A 17,528-nucleotide genomic window follows, 5' to 3' on the forward strand; every position below is an offset into this window, starting at 1 on the left:
CAGGGATTTGTATTATCCAAATAAGATTCACAAGTCAAACTCATGTTCCAGGACTTGGCCTCAACCAGTGTTTGTAGATGAAATTGTTTGATTAAATGGTGTCAGAAAGTGCAGAAACACCATGCAACAACACAGTTTCCAGTGTCAAATGATTCACATCTGCGGCAAAGTCCAGTCAATGCTTTAAAATGAGTTGTGAGCTTTGGACTACAGAGATGCTTCTTACAGACTGAATTTCAATGTAGAATAATAATATTTTACTTCCATGCTTTCTCTGTTCTACATTTGCTCTCCATATGCCAATAAGATGGATTGTCTGCTAGGGATTCATCAACAAAAGAAAAGGAAATATATATTCAGGTACTGTGAAAGGGGCCATCTGATAGCTCAGAACATATTTTAGTATACATTGCAAATATAAGAATGGGAAAACACCTATACTGATCATGTGCTATTCTGAAAGAAGTATTGAAGTCTATTCATGATTATACAAACTATTTATTGATGAATAAAATTTGTATGCAGAATCATGAAAGTCAGAATTGAAAAGAAATCATTTACTCATCCAAGTTACCTCCCTGCCAATGCACGATGGTACTGTGCAGTATATTTTGCCACATTTTGTTCAGTCTAGATATAAAAATCCCAAATAACTAGACTTCCTTAAGTGAGACAGTTCTTCCACCTAATGCATCCACCATCAGGAAGATTCCTCTACTATTCTGCCTAAATTTTCCGACAGTCATCCCATTAGTGCTAGTTGTACCCTTGTATAGTACACTCAGTATTCCCTCTCCCTCTTGGGAGTTTACACATCCTTCAAATAAACCTCTACCCTCGATATAACGCGACCCAATATAACACGAATTCAGATATAAACACGGTAAAGCAGTGCTCTGGGGGGGCGGGGCTGTGCACTCCGGTGGATCAAAGCAAGTTCAATATCATGCGGTTTCACCTATAACGTGGTAAGATTTTTTTGCCTCCTGAGGACAGCATTATATCGAGGTAGAGGAGTATTTATATACTGTTATGTCTTACAGGACAAAATTGTGATTGCCTTACTCACACAAGTACTTCCACTGACTTTAATGGGACTTCTCACTTGAGTAAGGCAAAAGCAGTTTTACCTTTCATCTTAGTCATCCCATACCTATAAGCCACACCATCCATATTAGCTTTTTAATCCTTCTTCACGAGTCAGTCCTTCCAATTCTTGATGATCATTTTTATTGCTGTCCTCTGAATTTTCTCCAATTTGTCACTAAGGTGGTGCTCAGAACAGAAACGAAACATTGCAGGAACAAAATGCTGAATAAATATTACTAAATGCAAACCAGAAACTCTTTGATTTCCCAATACAGGGTAGCAAAACTGCCCTAGCATACTGTGCTCATAGACTTTAAGGTCAGAAGTGACCATCATGATCATCTAGTCAGGCCACAGAACCTCACCCACCCACCCACTCCTGTAACCGACCCCTAACTTCTAGCTGAGTTACTGAAGTCTTCAGATCATGATTTAAAGACTTCAAGTTATAGAGAATCTATCATTTACACTAGTGCTCATTCTAGTGCTTCTGGTGCTACTAAAATTTGCTGCCCTAGAAGTTCCTGCCTCTATGTCTCTGTTGTTGGTGGTCCTATTTACTCTCATAGGATGCATCAGGGACACACAAAGGGTCTTTCAATTAAATAGCTAAAAATCCTGGTCCCAAAGAAGCCAAATGAGAAAACTTTCATTGACCTCAAAAGCAAAGAGTCCTGTGGCACCTTATAGACTAACAGACGTGTATTGGAGCATGAGCTTTCATGGGTGAATACCCGCTTCGTTAGATGCGTCCACGAAAACTCATACTCCAATACGTCTGTTAGTCTATAAGGTGTCACAGGACTCTGCTGCTTTTACAGATCCAGACTAACACGGCTACCGCTCTGATAATTGACCTCAGTGGAGCCAGGATTTGGCCCACAAAAATGAATAGAAGTTTCAAACATCATAAGAGAGAATGACTGGTGCAAACACCACCAGTTACTTTATAACCTACAAAATCTGAAAGAGGCATTCTTACAAAATCTGACAAAAGAGAAATAAAGATATTGCAAAACAGATGTAGAAGAACTGAAATACAAAGTTCTTCAGTGAAAGAGATTCCTATGGAACTTACGGCTTAGATCCTGCAAGGCTGGAGGTCAGGGCATTCAGCACATGACAGGACTAGGCCCTTAATGGGGAATAGAGTATTTCCTCAAAAGGAAAAAAAGCATACCTGAACACATAAGAGATTTAAAATGTTCCTATCTAGCATCCTAAGGGTATTTTGCATGAACTTCTTGTATGTGGAAAGAGTGCTGTTCACCAAGTTTGCATCAAAAAACAATTCATCCATGTATGTGTTGCTCCAAATCTCCAAAACACCAAGGCACATGAAAATAATGTAAAATGCATCAAATTACTCTAATGCAAAATAAAATATTAATTGACGATAGTAAAGAGACAACATACTCCACTCTCGTTGGACAGCTCTCTGCTAACTCTAAAGCTGCTGCCTATTTTTTCCATTTAGTCAGATGAAAGGACACATTCACTCATCATGGTAAAGAGTTGATGCACTGTGATATAATTTATTTCACAGCACATTTAAATGCACCATCAGCATAAAAACCCACTCATAATAGTTGGCAACCAATGATAACACCACAGACATTTACCATGAGAGGGGTTGAACATCCTCAGTTGCTACTGACATCCCTGGGAACTGAGGACGCTCAGTACCTCTGAGAAAAAACTAAGCATCTGGCCCATAGTAAGGGCTGAAAGGAATATGTCTGGGTTAAAAGAGAGGTGAGAAACTGGTTTAGACCATTATAAAATCCTCTTGAACACAGTAGATTTGTCTTGAACTCAAACTTGAACTGGGTACAATTCTACTAAGGAGACAGACTGTTTTTTCTCTGTGCTCCGTTTTACACAATGGAAAAACAGAGTGAGAAATGGAGCAGAGAGTACAATAATATTCGCCCCAAGAGAGAGCCAGAACACGGCCTGTGGACCACTCAAATTCACCTTTAGCTCCGCTTTGAGGACTTGAGTTACGCAGAGGCTTTGTGCGGGCTCGTCTACATGGTCCCTCTCCCCATGGAGAGAACGTTAAAAATGGAGAGGAGAAAAACGCCATAAAATGAAAAAGATAAATACAGTACAGTCTATAGAAATCTCTTTGGGAAACCTGCTTGTACCATCCACTAGCTTTGGGGAATTCTTCTAATTCTACTACAAAACACAGATTTTCCTTCAGACAGAAAACTTGTTTGATTTTTAATTGAATCATCCAAAAATGGGAGGGTAATTCCTTATTTTAAATAATGGGGGGAGAAGGAGGTGCGTGAAGTCAATTTAGTATTGTGAACCTTCAAAACTGTTCCAGAGATTGACAAAACCTAGACCTCAAAAGGGAATCCCCAATTCAACAGAGTTTTTACCTTAGTCTGTAAAAGTAAACTCAAGTTCAGACCAAAAAGATCACTGGTGAACTTACATTAAATACAGATATATTTAACATACAGTTAAACTTAAATGTTCCTGCTAGCTTTCAGACAAGACCAACAGTCTTATCTCTGACTATCCTCTTGTTTAACCACATCATATTGGCTATATTTTCACATATGTTTAGGAAATGAATATGCATGCTTTATAAAACACTGGTGAGCCCAACTATATTCTTACTTATCTTACTGTAACTTAGGAGTTAATATATTTAAGTCAGAGGAGATAGACTTGTTATAAACTGATGTAAGTGGGAACAAGATCAGGTACCCCTACCAGAAAACAATTTCCACATAGCAGGCAATGACATGTTCAAACAATGAGATATTCAAAGAATCAACATCTACTATATTAACCGAAACCAAGAACAATAGAGCAAGAAAAAAAAAGTTTCAGTGCTAAACATATTTAGTCATTCCTGTTTCAGAAATAGACATTTCTATTTTATTCTTTTTGATAAATGATAACATTTAGAAAGGAAGCTTTTCCCCCCTATTGTATCTAACTCAGTTGCATTCATTAAATTTCATTATATCTACATCATTTAATTTAGGTCAACATGTCAAAGCAACCTAGAATCATGTTTGCTTTAAGTCAGTCGACATTACCCTCAAAGATGAGAAAGGCAAACAAGCCAATTTCAGACTCAAGTGATAGAAAAGCTTTTTACTACTTATATATAATATGGAATTCAGAATTTGGAGGGAATTATGTGTATTTCACACAGAGCAAAGAAATGGTTCTATGCCGATATATCTTGCTACATTTTGGTGTTATTTTTATATAGACCCACACACATCACTAAAATATGGAGATATAACAATATTATGTAGAGAATGCAAAAGTTATTTTTGCTATTTTAAATGATAATAGTAAAGTCATTTCCTTAAACAAGATTTTTACCCCCCTTTTGTTATTAGCCTGCATGAACGAATAGTGCTGTTTGAGATACTGAAAGAATCCTAAAGGAGTTTGGCACCCCACTCCAATTGAATTAGCCTCTTCTGAAAATCCCAGTGATGGTGGCTAAGATGCTGGAATGCTGCCAGTACGGTGTGTGTGTGTGTGTAATGAGTACTTGTTTACTAATTTTATGTGCTTGCTTAAGCTTTTAAAACAAACACATATCACAGTATCTAAGGGCTTTAGCATTTTGTTCCAAAACAGCATACCAGTTAAAGCCTGATTTTGGCTGGTGTTGCATATATGTGAATGAGTACTGGAAACCCCTTACCCCATGCAAGTCCTGGGGAGTGCAAGTTGGGCTACTTAGCATTGCCTACAGCACTACAAGGGAATGGTCTTACTTTATATTGTAAAGCACCATGTACGATATGTAAATATTTAATAATAATCAGCATGGAGCCCTTTCAAGCATCCATCACTTAGAAAAGATTACGCATCAAAGATACCAATTAACAAACCCCCCTCCAAAAAAAAGTATTTAGACTACTGTTAAGTTTGTAAATACATATCGATAAGGAGAAAAAAAATGAATGGAACATGTTAGACTTAGAAGGTTTAAAGGGAAAGGAAACACTCTGTTCCCCCTATAGAGGAAAGAGAGAAAGCTAGCTCTGGCAGGATTCACGGATATTAATTGTCATTTTGCCCCAGTGCATTTCTGTATAGTGTTGTACATGGCATTGACTGGCATTTCCGTTCTGTTTTGGAAGTGATATTAAATGTTTCATGCCAGTGAATTTATGAAAGGTGGGAAGATTCTGAAAGGTATAGCCTGGGAAAAGTCGTTCACACTGAGCAGACAGGTAATGAGACTCAGATTGTGTAGTGAGCCCAAAGTCTATGACAGAAAACAGGGACTCTGGGGATCTTGCTTTGCTCTGGGTTTTCTATTCAGAGATTTCAGAGCCTTTGTGGAGCTGAACCTAGCAACAAATCAAATGGAACATGGCTGTTTTGCGGATCAGGGCCCAGCAGCAGCTGATCTAATAGAGACTTCACTGAACAGGACCCAACAGCAGCGGACATGGCAGCGCTGGCTTTGGGGAACCTGACCTCGCAGCCATAGGACCTGGTGGTTCAGACTTCTGTGGGCTATACTGGGCAGGCTGAGGACAGATGTCAGTAGTGTTTTACTCAAACAATGGCCTCAGCAGTAAAGGTATAAAGAAACAGACAGCAGATCGCTTCACATGATTCAGGCTTCAGGTAGTGCTCTATTTTGCCTAATTACAAGAGACCACAATGCGTGAAATCCTGCCCACATTGAAATTAGTGACAAAATGCCTATTGATTTCAACAGCATCAATATTTAACTAAACATACACTGAGTAATCACCTTTGCTTGTTTCTGAGTTTATACCACAAACATAACACCTTTGCACATGAATTGCCTTTAAAATAAATCAATCATTACATTTTAAAAATAGTCTAAAGGCTAACATGTAGTATCTGCTCTAAGTTACAAAGTGCATTCTATATACACATAGAGTAATAGATTACCATACATTTCACATATTGGAAGCATAGCACTAATACTATCTCAAATTATGTCTTACTGATTTCAATACATAATGGATATGAAGAGGACATTAGAACATTCTCAAAAGTGAAAAGCCCATTCACAGCTAATCTCTAGAATAACCTATGTACCCAAAAAAGTGTTCAAGTCAACATTGTACCTTCCAAATATCATAAATTCACAATACAAATTCCATTCATGTAAGTATGGTATTTGTAATGATTCTGAAGTCAATGGGCATTACCCAAGTATGGACCAAGTAAACACTGAATAAGGACGTCAGGATTTGACCTAGGGGTATTTGTACTACCCAAGCTCAATGTCTTGATTAGCAGTTTGAATACTAGAGGGTTATGTGTTCTTGTTGATACTGTCATCTGAAAACTGATCATTTTTTCTACAAATGATAAATGTGCACAGCTGTGTTTTCACACATTGCAAGAGAATGAAAGGAGAAAGAAGGATGTAGCATGGGTGTATTGAGCAAATCACCATATTTAGAAGCCGTAACTATCTTCAGAATTAAAAGTTAGACCTAAAACTAAAACTCCCCAGCAACCTGTGAACTCATCACATTAAAGGAATCTGCATTGCTCATTAAAAACCCACTACTCAGAATATACATTTGAAGCATGAGTATTCCAAAGAATCATTAAAGTGGAATTCAGGCACAGGATAAACACAGTGTGAGAGAAACCTAACATTCTGTTATAAGAAACAGAACCAAAAGGCCAGAGAGGTCACTAAATACCATAACCATCTGCACTGGGCTGCACACAGTACAATGGAAAGGAATTTCTGCCAGTACAAATGGCACGTGGAACAAGATCCCGATTCCACACTCCTATTTACCCATTTAGCTAATGTAAGAGAGATGAGAGGAGAAATCACTTAAGGCTCATTAAAATGAAGGGTAAATGTCAAACACTCCAACCTGCTTGGATAAACTGTCAGCCACTGATTTTGTTTGGAAAATGGAAGAGCGCCGCAAAGATACAAGTTATTTGGCTAATACGTTAGCAATCCAGCAATACCATCTGCAGATGTATGTCATGTCTAATATTGTGTGTCATGTCTTGTATTAGGAGCTCCTACCTAAGTATTACTATAACTACACATACAAACTGAGCGACAGACAAATTAACTTGCTATTTGTGTAAACAATTACCCAACTTGCAAGGACAATTATGTTAACTTGTGCCTAGCAAATTCAAAACAAGTTACATATTTAAGACAAAGTAACAAAATTTGCAAAGTTTTTGGAACTTTGTTTTGAGAAGAAATGTGTGGAATATTTTAAGCAAATTGTTTAAACTTGACTGTTTCATTGAGCAGATTTGTAAATTGCATTTTTTTAATTATAAAGAATTAAAATAAAAGAAATAATTAAGCATTTTTGCAATTATTGGAACAATATGAGTAATATTACAGAGCTTTCAGACAGCATGGTAGGTTTCTGGAAAAAATGCTTGTGCAACTAATGCAGAATACGTTAATGTTGAAATATTATGTTCTCTAAAACATGCCAAGAAGTGTTGCACATACACTTGTCCTTTAATCTCTGCTTCCTCATTCACCATTTTTGGGCACTAGAGAAGTCTCTGATATACATAATATAACTCCAAATAATAAAAACAAATTCACGCTTCTTCCCAGATTACTCAGAGACACTTTCCTGTGCCTCCAGTACATGAACAGAATACCGTGCTGAGTTTTAAATGGCCCTTGACATTTTATTTTCAATGACAGATAAAAGAGAGTATATGAAAAGGAAATGAACATTTTTTAATTTTTTTTTTAAACAGTGGTTGGAGGAACAGCAGCCTCTGTTCCTGAGTAAAGGTAAAGCAGATCACCTAGGAAGAAAACAATAAATGTGAGGTGAGTAAAGAACTGAGAACAGTGGTAAGGTCCTCAGCAGATGTAAACTTCATTGTCTTCAGTGGAGCCATGACAATCTACACCAGCTGAGAATCTGTTCCAAGGGCTCATATCTTATTCATAAGGCCCAGGTTCAGCAAAACATTTAGGCACCCGATGTCATAAGCCATGCTACAAGAGCACAGGAGGGAGTGGGAAAGACAGGAACCAGTGCAAAAGCAAGAAAGGCTACATACTACTCTAACCCACCTTTACTTTACCACATCTCTAGATATGCTGGGCCAGCCAGAGGTCTATCTAATCCCTCACATCAGTTACAGCAGCTTTAGAGCTGCTCTAACTACACCAGGGGTCGGCAGCCTCTGGCACACAGCTCGCCAGGGTGCTTACCCTGGCAGGCCGGGCCAGTTTATTTACCTGCTGCGTCTGCAGGTTCGGCTGATCGCAGCTCGCACTGGCCATGGTTCGCCATCCCAGGCCAATGGGGGCTATGGGAGGCGACGCGGGCTGAGGGATGTGCTGGCCGCAGTTTCCCACAGTCCCCATTGGCCTGGAGCGGCGAACCACGGCCAGTGGGAGCCGCGATTGTTTACCTGCCGTGTCGGCAGGTTCGGCCAAACTGGCGTGGCCCACCAGGGTGCTTACCCTGGTGAGCCATGTGCCGGAGGTTGCCGACGCCTGAACTACACTCTGCTGACCACAGCCTGCACAGGGCAACCCACAAGTCAAAAAGAACCAGTAGGTTCTGGCCACGCCCTCTTTCCCCTGGCACATTCCTTATGCCATGGCAGAAAGCCATGTTATTGCACAGTGGCCAGGACTCCCAGATTTACAGCTCCTTGTCACTATCAGTGTCATAAAGGGATCACAACAAGTGGGGATTTTGTCCCAATATGTCACATTTTAGGCAGCCATGGTATGGAAGGAAGATCAAATGGAACATGACTGCAATAGTTAAAGATGCTACTACATTGTGAACAAGCTGCCCATGCTCCATCGTGATGCCTAATAAGAATGATTTACAATAAAAGAGCCTCATCATCATGGGATAAAAAAGGGCACAGCCTGCGTAAGTTACTGCAGTAAACAAGAACAGAAGCCACCATTAACACTGCACATTAAATAAATTAAGGTAACTTTGTTGACAGATAAGCATGTTTACTCCAGCTGAAGAGGCTGAGATAAAAGAAACAAAACAGTTCCCATAATTTCTTGCCTAATACACATCACGTATTCCTTTTCTTTTCTAGACTAATATTCACCCATCGTGCAGAAGACTAATGAAGATATTCCACAATGCTTGGTGCCTGCACTGTGGCTGAAGAGGAAATGCAGCAATGCCTACACACACCTTGAGAACTGTAGAAAGAATCTCCAGCCCTGTATAGAAGACCATGGTGGGAGCTGGCCAGAGAAGGTTCCATGGAATCTGTGTCTATACAGATCCAGTGGCTTCCAACACTGCCCAACAGGTGCAAAGAGGCTGCGATAACCATTCCAGAGAATAGTTTTGTAGCCATGCACCTGGGCCTTGAGTTCAGGTGATCAGGGTGGATTACACCTCTTCTTCCTCCCTACTCCCATGCTGGACCCATACAGAGCCCAGCAACTCAGGTTTTGTGTGAGTAGAGTGGATTTCACCCTTAAGGGAATAGCTTTGAATCTCAGCTTGGGTTTCTAATAAAAAAGAATAAAAATATGTAATTTGGCTTTCACAGGCAAAGTTAGTGAAGACAATCCCCCTATCCCCACCCCGCCGCTCCACCTACAAAACCACTGTAAAAGATGGTAACTTCATTAATATTCCCAAAGACAGGTACACATTCAAAACACCCAGCACATCTTTAGAACCATTATTCCTGCTGATGGTGAATGGAGCTCAAAAACTGAATGTCCCTAAGAGCCCCCACTAACAAGTCTAACTGAAAACTCAATTTGAACAGGCATCTGCAACCTTCATATTTGGTAAGAGACAAAAATCTTGGAGGATCCCTTTGCATTTTGTCTTAAAAACTGAACTATAAATTCTGATGTATCCCAGCAAGATTATATTCCACCAGCCAACAGAACAAGGCTCTCAGAAATTACGTACAAAAGTTCCTGACTGCTGTTCAAGTATAACCTTTTAAAGGGATATTGTTAACTTTAATATAGGATTTTTATTTTATTGCTTACTTAGGTCACTAATACACGTTATGTTACTAAAGCTGAAAGAATTTTTTAAATCTAAATTTGCTTGCTACCATTTATGCATCAGGTTTACTGTTTTCTATTTTATTCACCTTCTTCAGTTAAACTAAACTCCTCCTTTTCATTGTAGCTGCTTCTTCAGTTTCAGATTCTGGTTCTCATGCATTAACACAGTAGTGTTTTGTTTGGATAGAGAGCATTTCTAAAATACTGAGCCATGCAATTGATAAGAAAGCCAGCTCCTGGCTCCCTAGCCAGGCCTCCCAGACCTGAGGGTCTGGGGTCCTGGCTCCCAACCAGACTCCAGGTGCAGATCTTTCCGCTGGAGGTAAGCAGCCCCGGGCTGCTGCCCCCCTGCTCCTGACTGGGAATGAGAAAGCGAGAAGCCCTGGGGGACAGCTGGGTTCCCAGTGGGCAGCTGCATGGAGCTGAGAGCCCTGGCTATCAGTTTCTCACACTGCCCCTCTTCAGTCAATGGAAGTGCTCCTGGTGAGATCACGCACCACCAATAGAAGGAGGACATCAGCCATCACAGTAATTAATGTGGTGGCTGTAAATCGACCTAACATAGGTTGACTTAAGGTTGTAGTGTAGACATAGCCTTAGTTTGCTTACAGTATCCGATTTTAAATTGACTCCCTTTAAAATTATATCTAAAAATGTAAAAGCTAAAACCTTACTGCTGAGCAATGTTCTACTTGAAGAAGTGACCACATTTCTTTAGCACATGTGTAAGCATGCTTTGGGCTACCTATAAAGTTCTTCAGGTCTAAAAGTTTGCAGGTTCAAAATATACGAAAACTGCATGCATGGAGATTTGGCATTTCAAAATGGTCCAAATTCTAGTCCCCAGCTCTTGGCAGTGCAGAGCCAGCTGCAGCAAAACAGTCTGCCCAGGCTATGGAGACTCCTTTAGTTCTTGAAAGTATGGTTTTATAAGTGGAACAGTCTTCGGAAGACAGCATAGCACTTATGCAACCCCCCTCACTATGACTCAGTGTCAGAGGTTATGAATCATTTCCCCTAGATCATGGAGGATGACTAGGGAAAGCACTGCAAATTCAGAAAGCAATGAGGTAGGGAAAAAGGTGAATTGTATTTGGCTTTTAGATAGCTAGGAAGACTGAACTAGCTGTTCTCTTAGTAGTCAGCTCCATTTCCAGGGCTGTCCATCGGGAATGGTGTGTAGGGCCAATTAAACCAAGAAACTGCCCATCAGCCCGTGGGGACATAGCTACTTCAGTTATTTCCTATTCTAAGTATAGGCGGAAACTGCAGTGACTTAGCCATCAGTGCATGGCAATCGATGAAAAATGTTAGCTTTTTACTGGCAATTGCTGTTGATTTTCCTTGTTCTGTCAAACTCTTTACCCTACTTGAGCCAGATATCTTCTCCCAGAAGATGGAAAGGGAAATATTTACCTGTACGAATCTGATCAATCACATAAATTATCCTCTGGCTATTCATCCAAGACGGAGCCATTTATCCCCTTGAATGGATTATTTAAAAATATATAAATGAATAAATAAATCAAAGAGGGTTCTTAATGTTGAAAATGCTGCTAACCTATCTTGTCTCATTCTAAAAGGTAGATTGATAATTAGAATTGCTGAAGTGCACAGGGAACTATGTTCTTTCCTGCTTAGATAGCATGGACCTCATTCTCTATTGTCCTGCACTTTACACCAGTGCAAAGAGAATGTAAATGCTAACAGGTCATTACAAAGCATTTTACACCCCCTTTGCTCTAGTATAATTATTATGTAAGATGCAGGGAAATGATGAATCAGGCCTTATAATTATGATTTTCAGGAATGTATTAACATCAGGGAAAGAGTCTCTGTGTAAGTGTTGTGTCTTTGGCCTTTTCACCCAGGGGATTTCCTGTGGAAATAACCAGGAATTTACAAGCATTTCAATTTAAAAAAAAAAACACAAAGAAAATATTAAAAATATCCTGTGGAGTACCTAAAATCACATGAGAATAAGAACTGCTTACTCAGAATTGTTTTTAAATCCATACTAGGGGTATGGCTACACTTGCTGCTGTACAGCACTGCCGCGGGAGTGCTCCCGCAGCAGCGCTTTGAAGTGCAAGTGTGGTCGCGGCGCCAGCACTGGGAGAGAGCTCTCCCAGCGCTGCAGGTACTCCACCTCCCCGTGGGGATTAGCTTACAGTGCTGGGGCACTGTTTACACTGGTGCTTTACAGCGCTGTAACTTGCTGTGGTCAAGGGGGTGCTTTTTCACCCCCCTGAGCGAGAAAGTTGCAGCGCTGTAAAGCGCCAGTGTAGGATACTAAGAGGTTTCCATACTTAACCTTTGGGCCCTTGTGTAGTAAATGAAAATCAGTCGAGGTTCAAGTTACAATATATAGCTTGACTCTCAAAAACACAAATTAAAAGTTTAACTTAAAAACTTCCTGATGTATTTATTGTACATTGATGCTAAAAAAACATGCAGGCTAACACCTTTAAAGTGGCCTTCATTAGAGATATCTTTATGCTCTATGGAGCAAGTTATATGTGGATGTTTTATACACTTCAAAAGGTATTTTTACCTTGCAGTTTGTCCATTCCTTTACCCTGATCCCACAAAGACTTGTCTACACTTGCCAGGGGTTCAATGCATGAGAAACCCACTAAATTGACCACAGACCAATCTTTCGTTGACTCCTGTACTCCATCTGAATGAGAAGTGCAAGAGGAGTCACAGGAAAGCATCTCCAATCGACCTCGTGTAGTGTGGACCTCATGGTAAATAGATCTAAGTACGTCGATTTCAGCTACCTTATTCAGGTAGCTGAAATTGCGTAACTTAGATCGATCTCTCCCCATAGGGCAGACAAGGCCTTAGGCATACTTGTTTAATTTTACAGACTCCGATCTATGCAATTAAAATATCTGTATGTCATATAACGGTACACATATTATAAAAGATGGATGAAATCTCCATATAGAAGAGGTCCAGCTCCAAGGCACAGGGGCGAGAGGGGGTGAGAGGAATGGGGGGCATGGAGCAGGGAGTATAGGGCCCCGAGCATCAGTTTTGTATTCCCATTGGCCAGCGCTGGGGTTGGGGGAGCGGTGCCTGAGGGCAAGAGCCGCACGGAGCCGCTTGCACGCCTCCGCCTAGGAGCTGTGGCCAGCAGCAGGTCCCTTTGGGGCGCAGCACAGTCCACGATGCCAGGACAGGCAGGAAGCTTGCCTTAGTACCCCCGCCGCGCCGCTGACCAGGAGCCACCCAAAGTAACACCATGCCCCAATCCCCTGCCCAAGACATGAGCCCCCTATACCGGAGCCCCTTCCTGCACCCTAAACCCCTCATCCCTGGCCTCACCTCAGAGCCTGAACCCCTAGCTCATAGTCCCTCCTGCACCTCAACCCTCTGCTCCAGCCCTGAGCCCCTCAAACCTGGAGCCCCTTCTGCACCCAAACCCCTCATCCCTAGCCCCACCCCAGAGCCTGCACCGCCAGCCCTGAGCCCCTCCCGCACCCCAACCCTCTGCTCCAGCCATGAGCCCCCCAAACCCAGAGCCCCTTCTGCACCCCAGCTCCACCCCAGAGCCTGCACTCCAAGCCCAGAGCCCTGACCTCCTCCCACACCCCAACCTTCTGCCCCAACCCAGAGCCCCCTCCCACACCCTGACTCTCTCATTCCCGGCCCCACCCTGCAGCCCTCACCCCCACATCCCAACCCTCTGCCCCACCCTGAGCCCCTCCCACACCCCAAACTCCTCATCCCCAGCTCCCTCGGGTTGGTGGCAGCAACAATTTTCTTCAAGTGCGTCCCGGGAAAAAAAGTTTGAAAACCACGGAGCCAGGGCACAGAGATCTAGCCCCTTCCGCACCCCGCGGAGCGCTCTCTCCCAGCTCCATGTCCAGGGCGCTCAGCCGGCGGAGCTGCCGGGCAGCTCGGTCTCCCCCCCGCGCGGCTCAGCGCAGTCCCCGGCACGTTCCCGACTCCGCGGAGAAGACGCCCGGACTCACACGCAGCTGGTGGTGGTGGACTGCGGCTGCCAAGGCGGCGCTCTGGCGGAGCTCCGCCGCCAAGCCGGGTCTCAGCCGGCTCCGGGTGAAGCGGCGGCTCCGCTCCCCTGCCATGTGCCTGGCGAGCCCCGCGCCGAGTGCCCGCAGCGCCGGCTCCTTGCAGCCCGTCGGGCGCAGCCCCGGCCAAGGCGCCTTCAGGAAGCGGAACTCGGGGCTTTTTTTCCTCCCTCTCTCGAAGGCGTGTTCCCCCCGCGCGCGCCTGCTGGGCTCGCGGAGCAGCGGCGGCCGCCGAGCGGGCCCCGGAGCTGGGCTCGCCTGGCCGGACACCTGTGGCCGGCGAGCCTGAGCCAGAGAAAGTTGGGTTCAGCTTTCCACAGGCGGGGGACAAACGTGCTCCCCTGCGCCCCCAGTGAGCCAGGGCGGGAGGGGAGTAGCGGGGCTGGGGAGGGTCCTGCCCTTGGTCTGACCACAGCCTCACGCCCTGGGGACCAGCTCAGATGTTTTGCACTAGGCCGCCGCACTGGGTTCCAGCTCAGCTGCTTTGCTAGAGTCCTGTGGGTGAACTAGGGAGATGGGACTTTTAGTGCTTCATATGTTGTACTAGCACAGTGGTTGAAACCTTTTTTTCCATTTGCAGACCCTAACTATGTCAAATGGAGGCCTGCACCCCTTTGGAAATTCACCTGTGGTCCCTGGACCCCCTATCATAAGAAGTCTTAGACTGAAAATTGACAACCAAAGTCAACTGTACATGGTGCCACAAGCTCAGCATGGTATTTGACAGGGCACTAAACTGTGGGCTTTCGTGGTAATGCCAACACTTCTGGATTTTGACCTGTAGATGGAGGGTAGTCACCTACTCTTGATCAGAAAACCAGAATGCCTTTTCTGGGATCTGAAACTTTATTCTCATAGTTACTTTTTGAAGACCCCTGAGACATAGTCTGTGGACCCCACAAGAGTCTGGAGACCACATGTTAAAAACCATTGCTCTAGAGTTTCTGAGGTAGCCATTAGACCAAAGTTTTTAGAATCCAACAAGACAGCCAAGAGCATTTACTTTGGACTTTTCAACAGTAATTAAGGGATTTAAGTGCCCAAATACTACTGAATTTCAATTAGATTATGGGGACTGTCTTTCTTCAGCCCCTTTGAAAATCCCAGCCTTAAAAGAGTTTTTCCAGTAACATGAAAAAAAAATATTTCCCAACTGTTTGCTATTTTAAACATAGGTGGCAGGTTTTCATTGCCTGGCTATTTTCCTTTCAACTTCTGCCTTCAGGAACAGCACATGAAGACCTCAGTCCCAGCTTCCTGTGCTTTTCGAGTAGCAGGTTTGTGCCACAAGTTTATGGAAAATTTGACATATCTTGCAAACATTTACTACTGTGTGTAGTGCTTTCTGCTGTAAATAATGCCATTTGACATTATTCTTGGTAGTATTTTTCCCAATAAATAGCGTTTGAAAGATTTGGTTTGTATTTTCTATTTGGAGCCCACATTTGGATTTTGAATCTTTTCCTCAAAGCAAAGGAGTGTTTAGACCTGGGGTTTTGGTTCAGTCCATCTCTAATTATTATAAGTAAAACCTTTAATGTGCAAATACATTGTTTTATGCTTCATTGTGTTTGGACCTTCTGCATTATAAGATCTCACTTTGACACAGGGTTAATTAAATTCCAGCTCTGTTATGGCTGCTTATAACATGGCTTCTTCAGCCTCATGGCTTCCCAGATAGTTCCCTCTGAGGTCTCTTTTCCAAACAGTTCCCCCCTAGACAAGAGTATGCTCCCTGAAAGTGTCAGCTAGCACTTTTGTATTGTTTCATGCCTAAAATAGTAAAATCATGTAAATTAAATTTATTTTTAGCTACAGCATGAAGTAGGGTTGTCAGCCCTCCATGACTGTTCTGGAGTTTCCAGGAATCAAAGATTAATCTTTAATTAAAAAATATGCCATGTGATGAAACCTCCAGGAATACGTCCAACCAAAATTAGCAACCCTAACATGAAGACAGCTTTCCTCCATAGCAGTATGATAGATAAAATACAATAATACTTCCACTCTCTCAGAACTTAATCAAAGACTTCCCTCAATGCTCACTCCCCAAAGGTAAAGAGGGAAAGATAAATATCAAGTCAATTTATTTTTGCTTCTGAAATATTAGGTTGTCAAACCTATCAAAACTACTGGTTTTCCCATCTTTACTTGAAAGTTGCCCAATTCACTGCTTTTTTTCTCATGTAGGGATCTGACCTCATTCAGTGGGGATTTAGAGGTGTTAATAGCCTTAGCATTAAAATGTTTAAAAGTAATCTATTTCCCTGAAATCGCTCATAATTTAGACTATCCAAATCCAGATTCATTAGCTTTTTTCCATTACATTTTAACAGTTTCAATGTATGACACATTGTACATCAAATACCACCCTGTAACCCCTATATTCATCATTTGTATATGGTTGTGATATTTCATATAAACCAGGCCTTGTAGGGTACCATATGCAAGGTCATGATCTGCTGAAACTCATTGTTCTGTCAAATGTGTATCTTTAGTGTGTATGGGATTTTTCCTATATGGTTGTTATTGAAATATGTTGTGAGTTTGGGAGATGCCGATTGCTAGCTCTCCAGTGAGAACAAAGGTGGTGACCCACACCCAACCAAGTGTTAAGCGATGGTCAAACCCGTTGACTAACTGAGGAATTGTATACAAGAGATTTACAATCCTGTAAGAGACAGTTGCGCAGGCACCATACAATGAAGATTGCTTAATTCTGTGACTCAACAAGGCCCACCAGGACATCCCTGGGCCAGTATCTTCCCTGGGATATGAATTGAGAGTATAAAATAAGGGACAGTGGCATCATGAGACCACTCTGAAGGCAACAAGAATACTGGGAAGACAAAGACATTGAACTGAGGAGACTGGTCCTGGGCTCAGAAGGAAATCTAGCCTGTGTATTAAGAACTGTGAGCTGCCTGTGACATCCGGGAGGGGGCAGGGGGTTGGTCAGAAAAGCTGTTGGATTTAACTTTTGCTCAGTCTGATAAAGTTTGGAATTTAGACTGTGATTTTACTTTTATTTCTTTTGTAACAATTTTTGTCCTATATGCCTACCACTTATGATCACTTAAAATCTTTCTGTAGTTAATACATTTATTTTAATGTTTTTTCCTTACCAGTGAGTTTGTCTAAACTGCTTAGGATATCTGCTCAGATTACAAAGGCTGGTGCATGTCCGCTATCCTTTGATGAAGTAGCGAACTAATTAATGAGTTTGCATTGTTCAAGAGAAGTTCTTGAGCAGTGTAAAATGGTACATTTCTGGATGCAAGTCTGGGGAGATTTGCTGGTATCTCCCTCTGTATAGTTCATTAGTGGCTTGAAGAGCATTCATGCAATTTAGCTGGGTGTGTCTCTGCATGCTGGTGGCT

The 17,528-nt window shown here is 42.3% G+C and overlaps 1 protein-coding gene across 2 annotated transcripts in view; it reads right to left on the reverse strand.

Annotated features, from left to right (window-relative positions):
- The window catches only part of DOCK10 (dedicator of cytokinesis 10), a 240,443-nt gene extending 226,238 nt beyond the window's left edge, over positions 1-14,205 (reverse strand). For both annotated transcript variants that reach the window (XM_050963968.1, XM_050963963.1), the window contains exon 1: positions 14,092-14,205. In XM_050963968.1, coding sequence (XP_050819925.1) covers positions 14,092-14,205 — 114 coding nt within the window. The remainder of the gene's footprint in view (positions 1-14,091) is intronic.
- Between the last annotated feature and the right edge of the window lie 3,323 nt (positions 14,206-17,528).

The sequence above is a fragment of the Gopherus flavomarginatus genome, chromosome 8 (genome assembly GCF_025201925.1).
Source record: "Gopherus flavomarginatus isolate rGopFla2 chromosome 8, rGopFla2.mat.asm, whole genome shotgun sequence".
NCBI lineage: Eukaryota > Metazoa > Chordata > Testudines > Testudinidae > Gopherus > Gopherus flavomarginatus.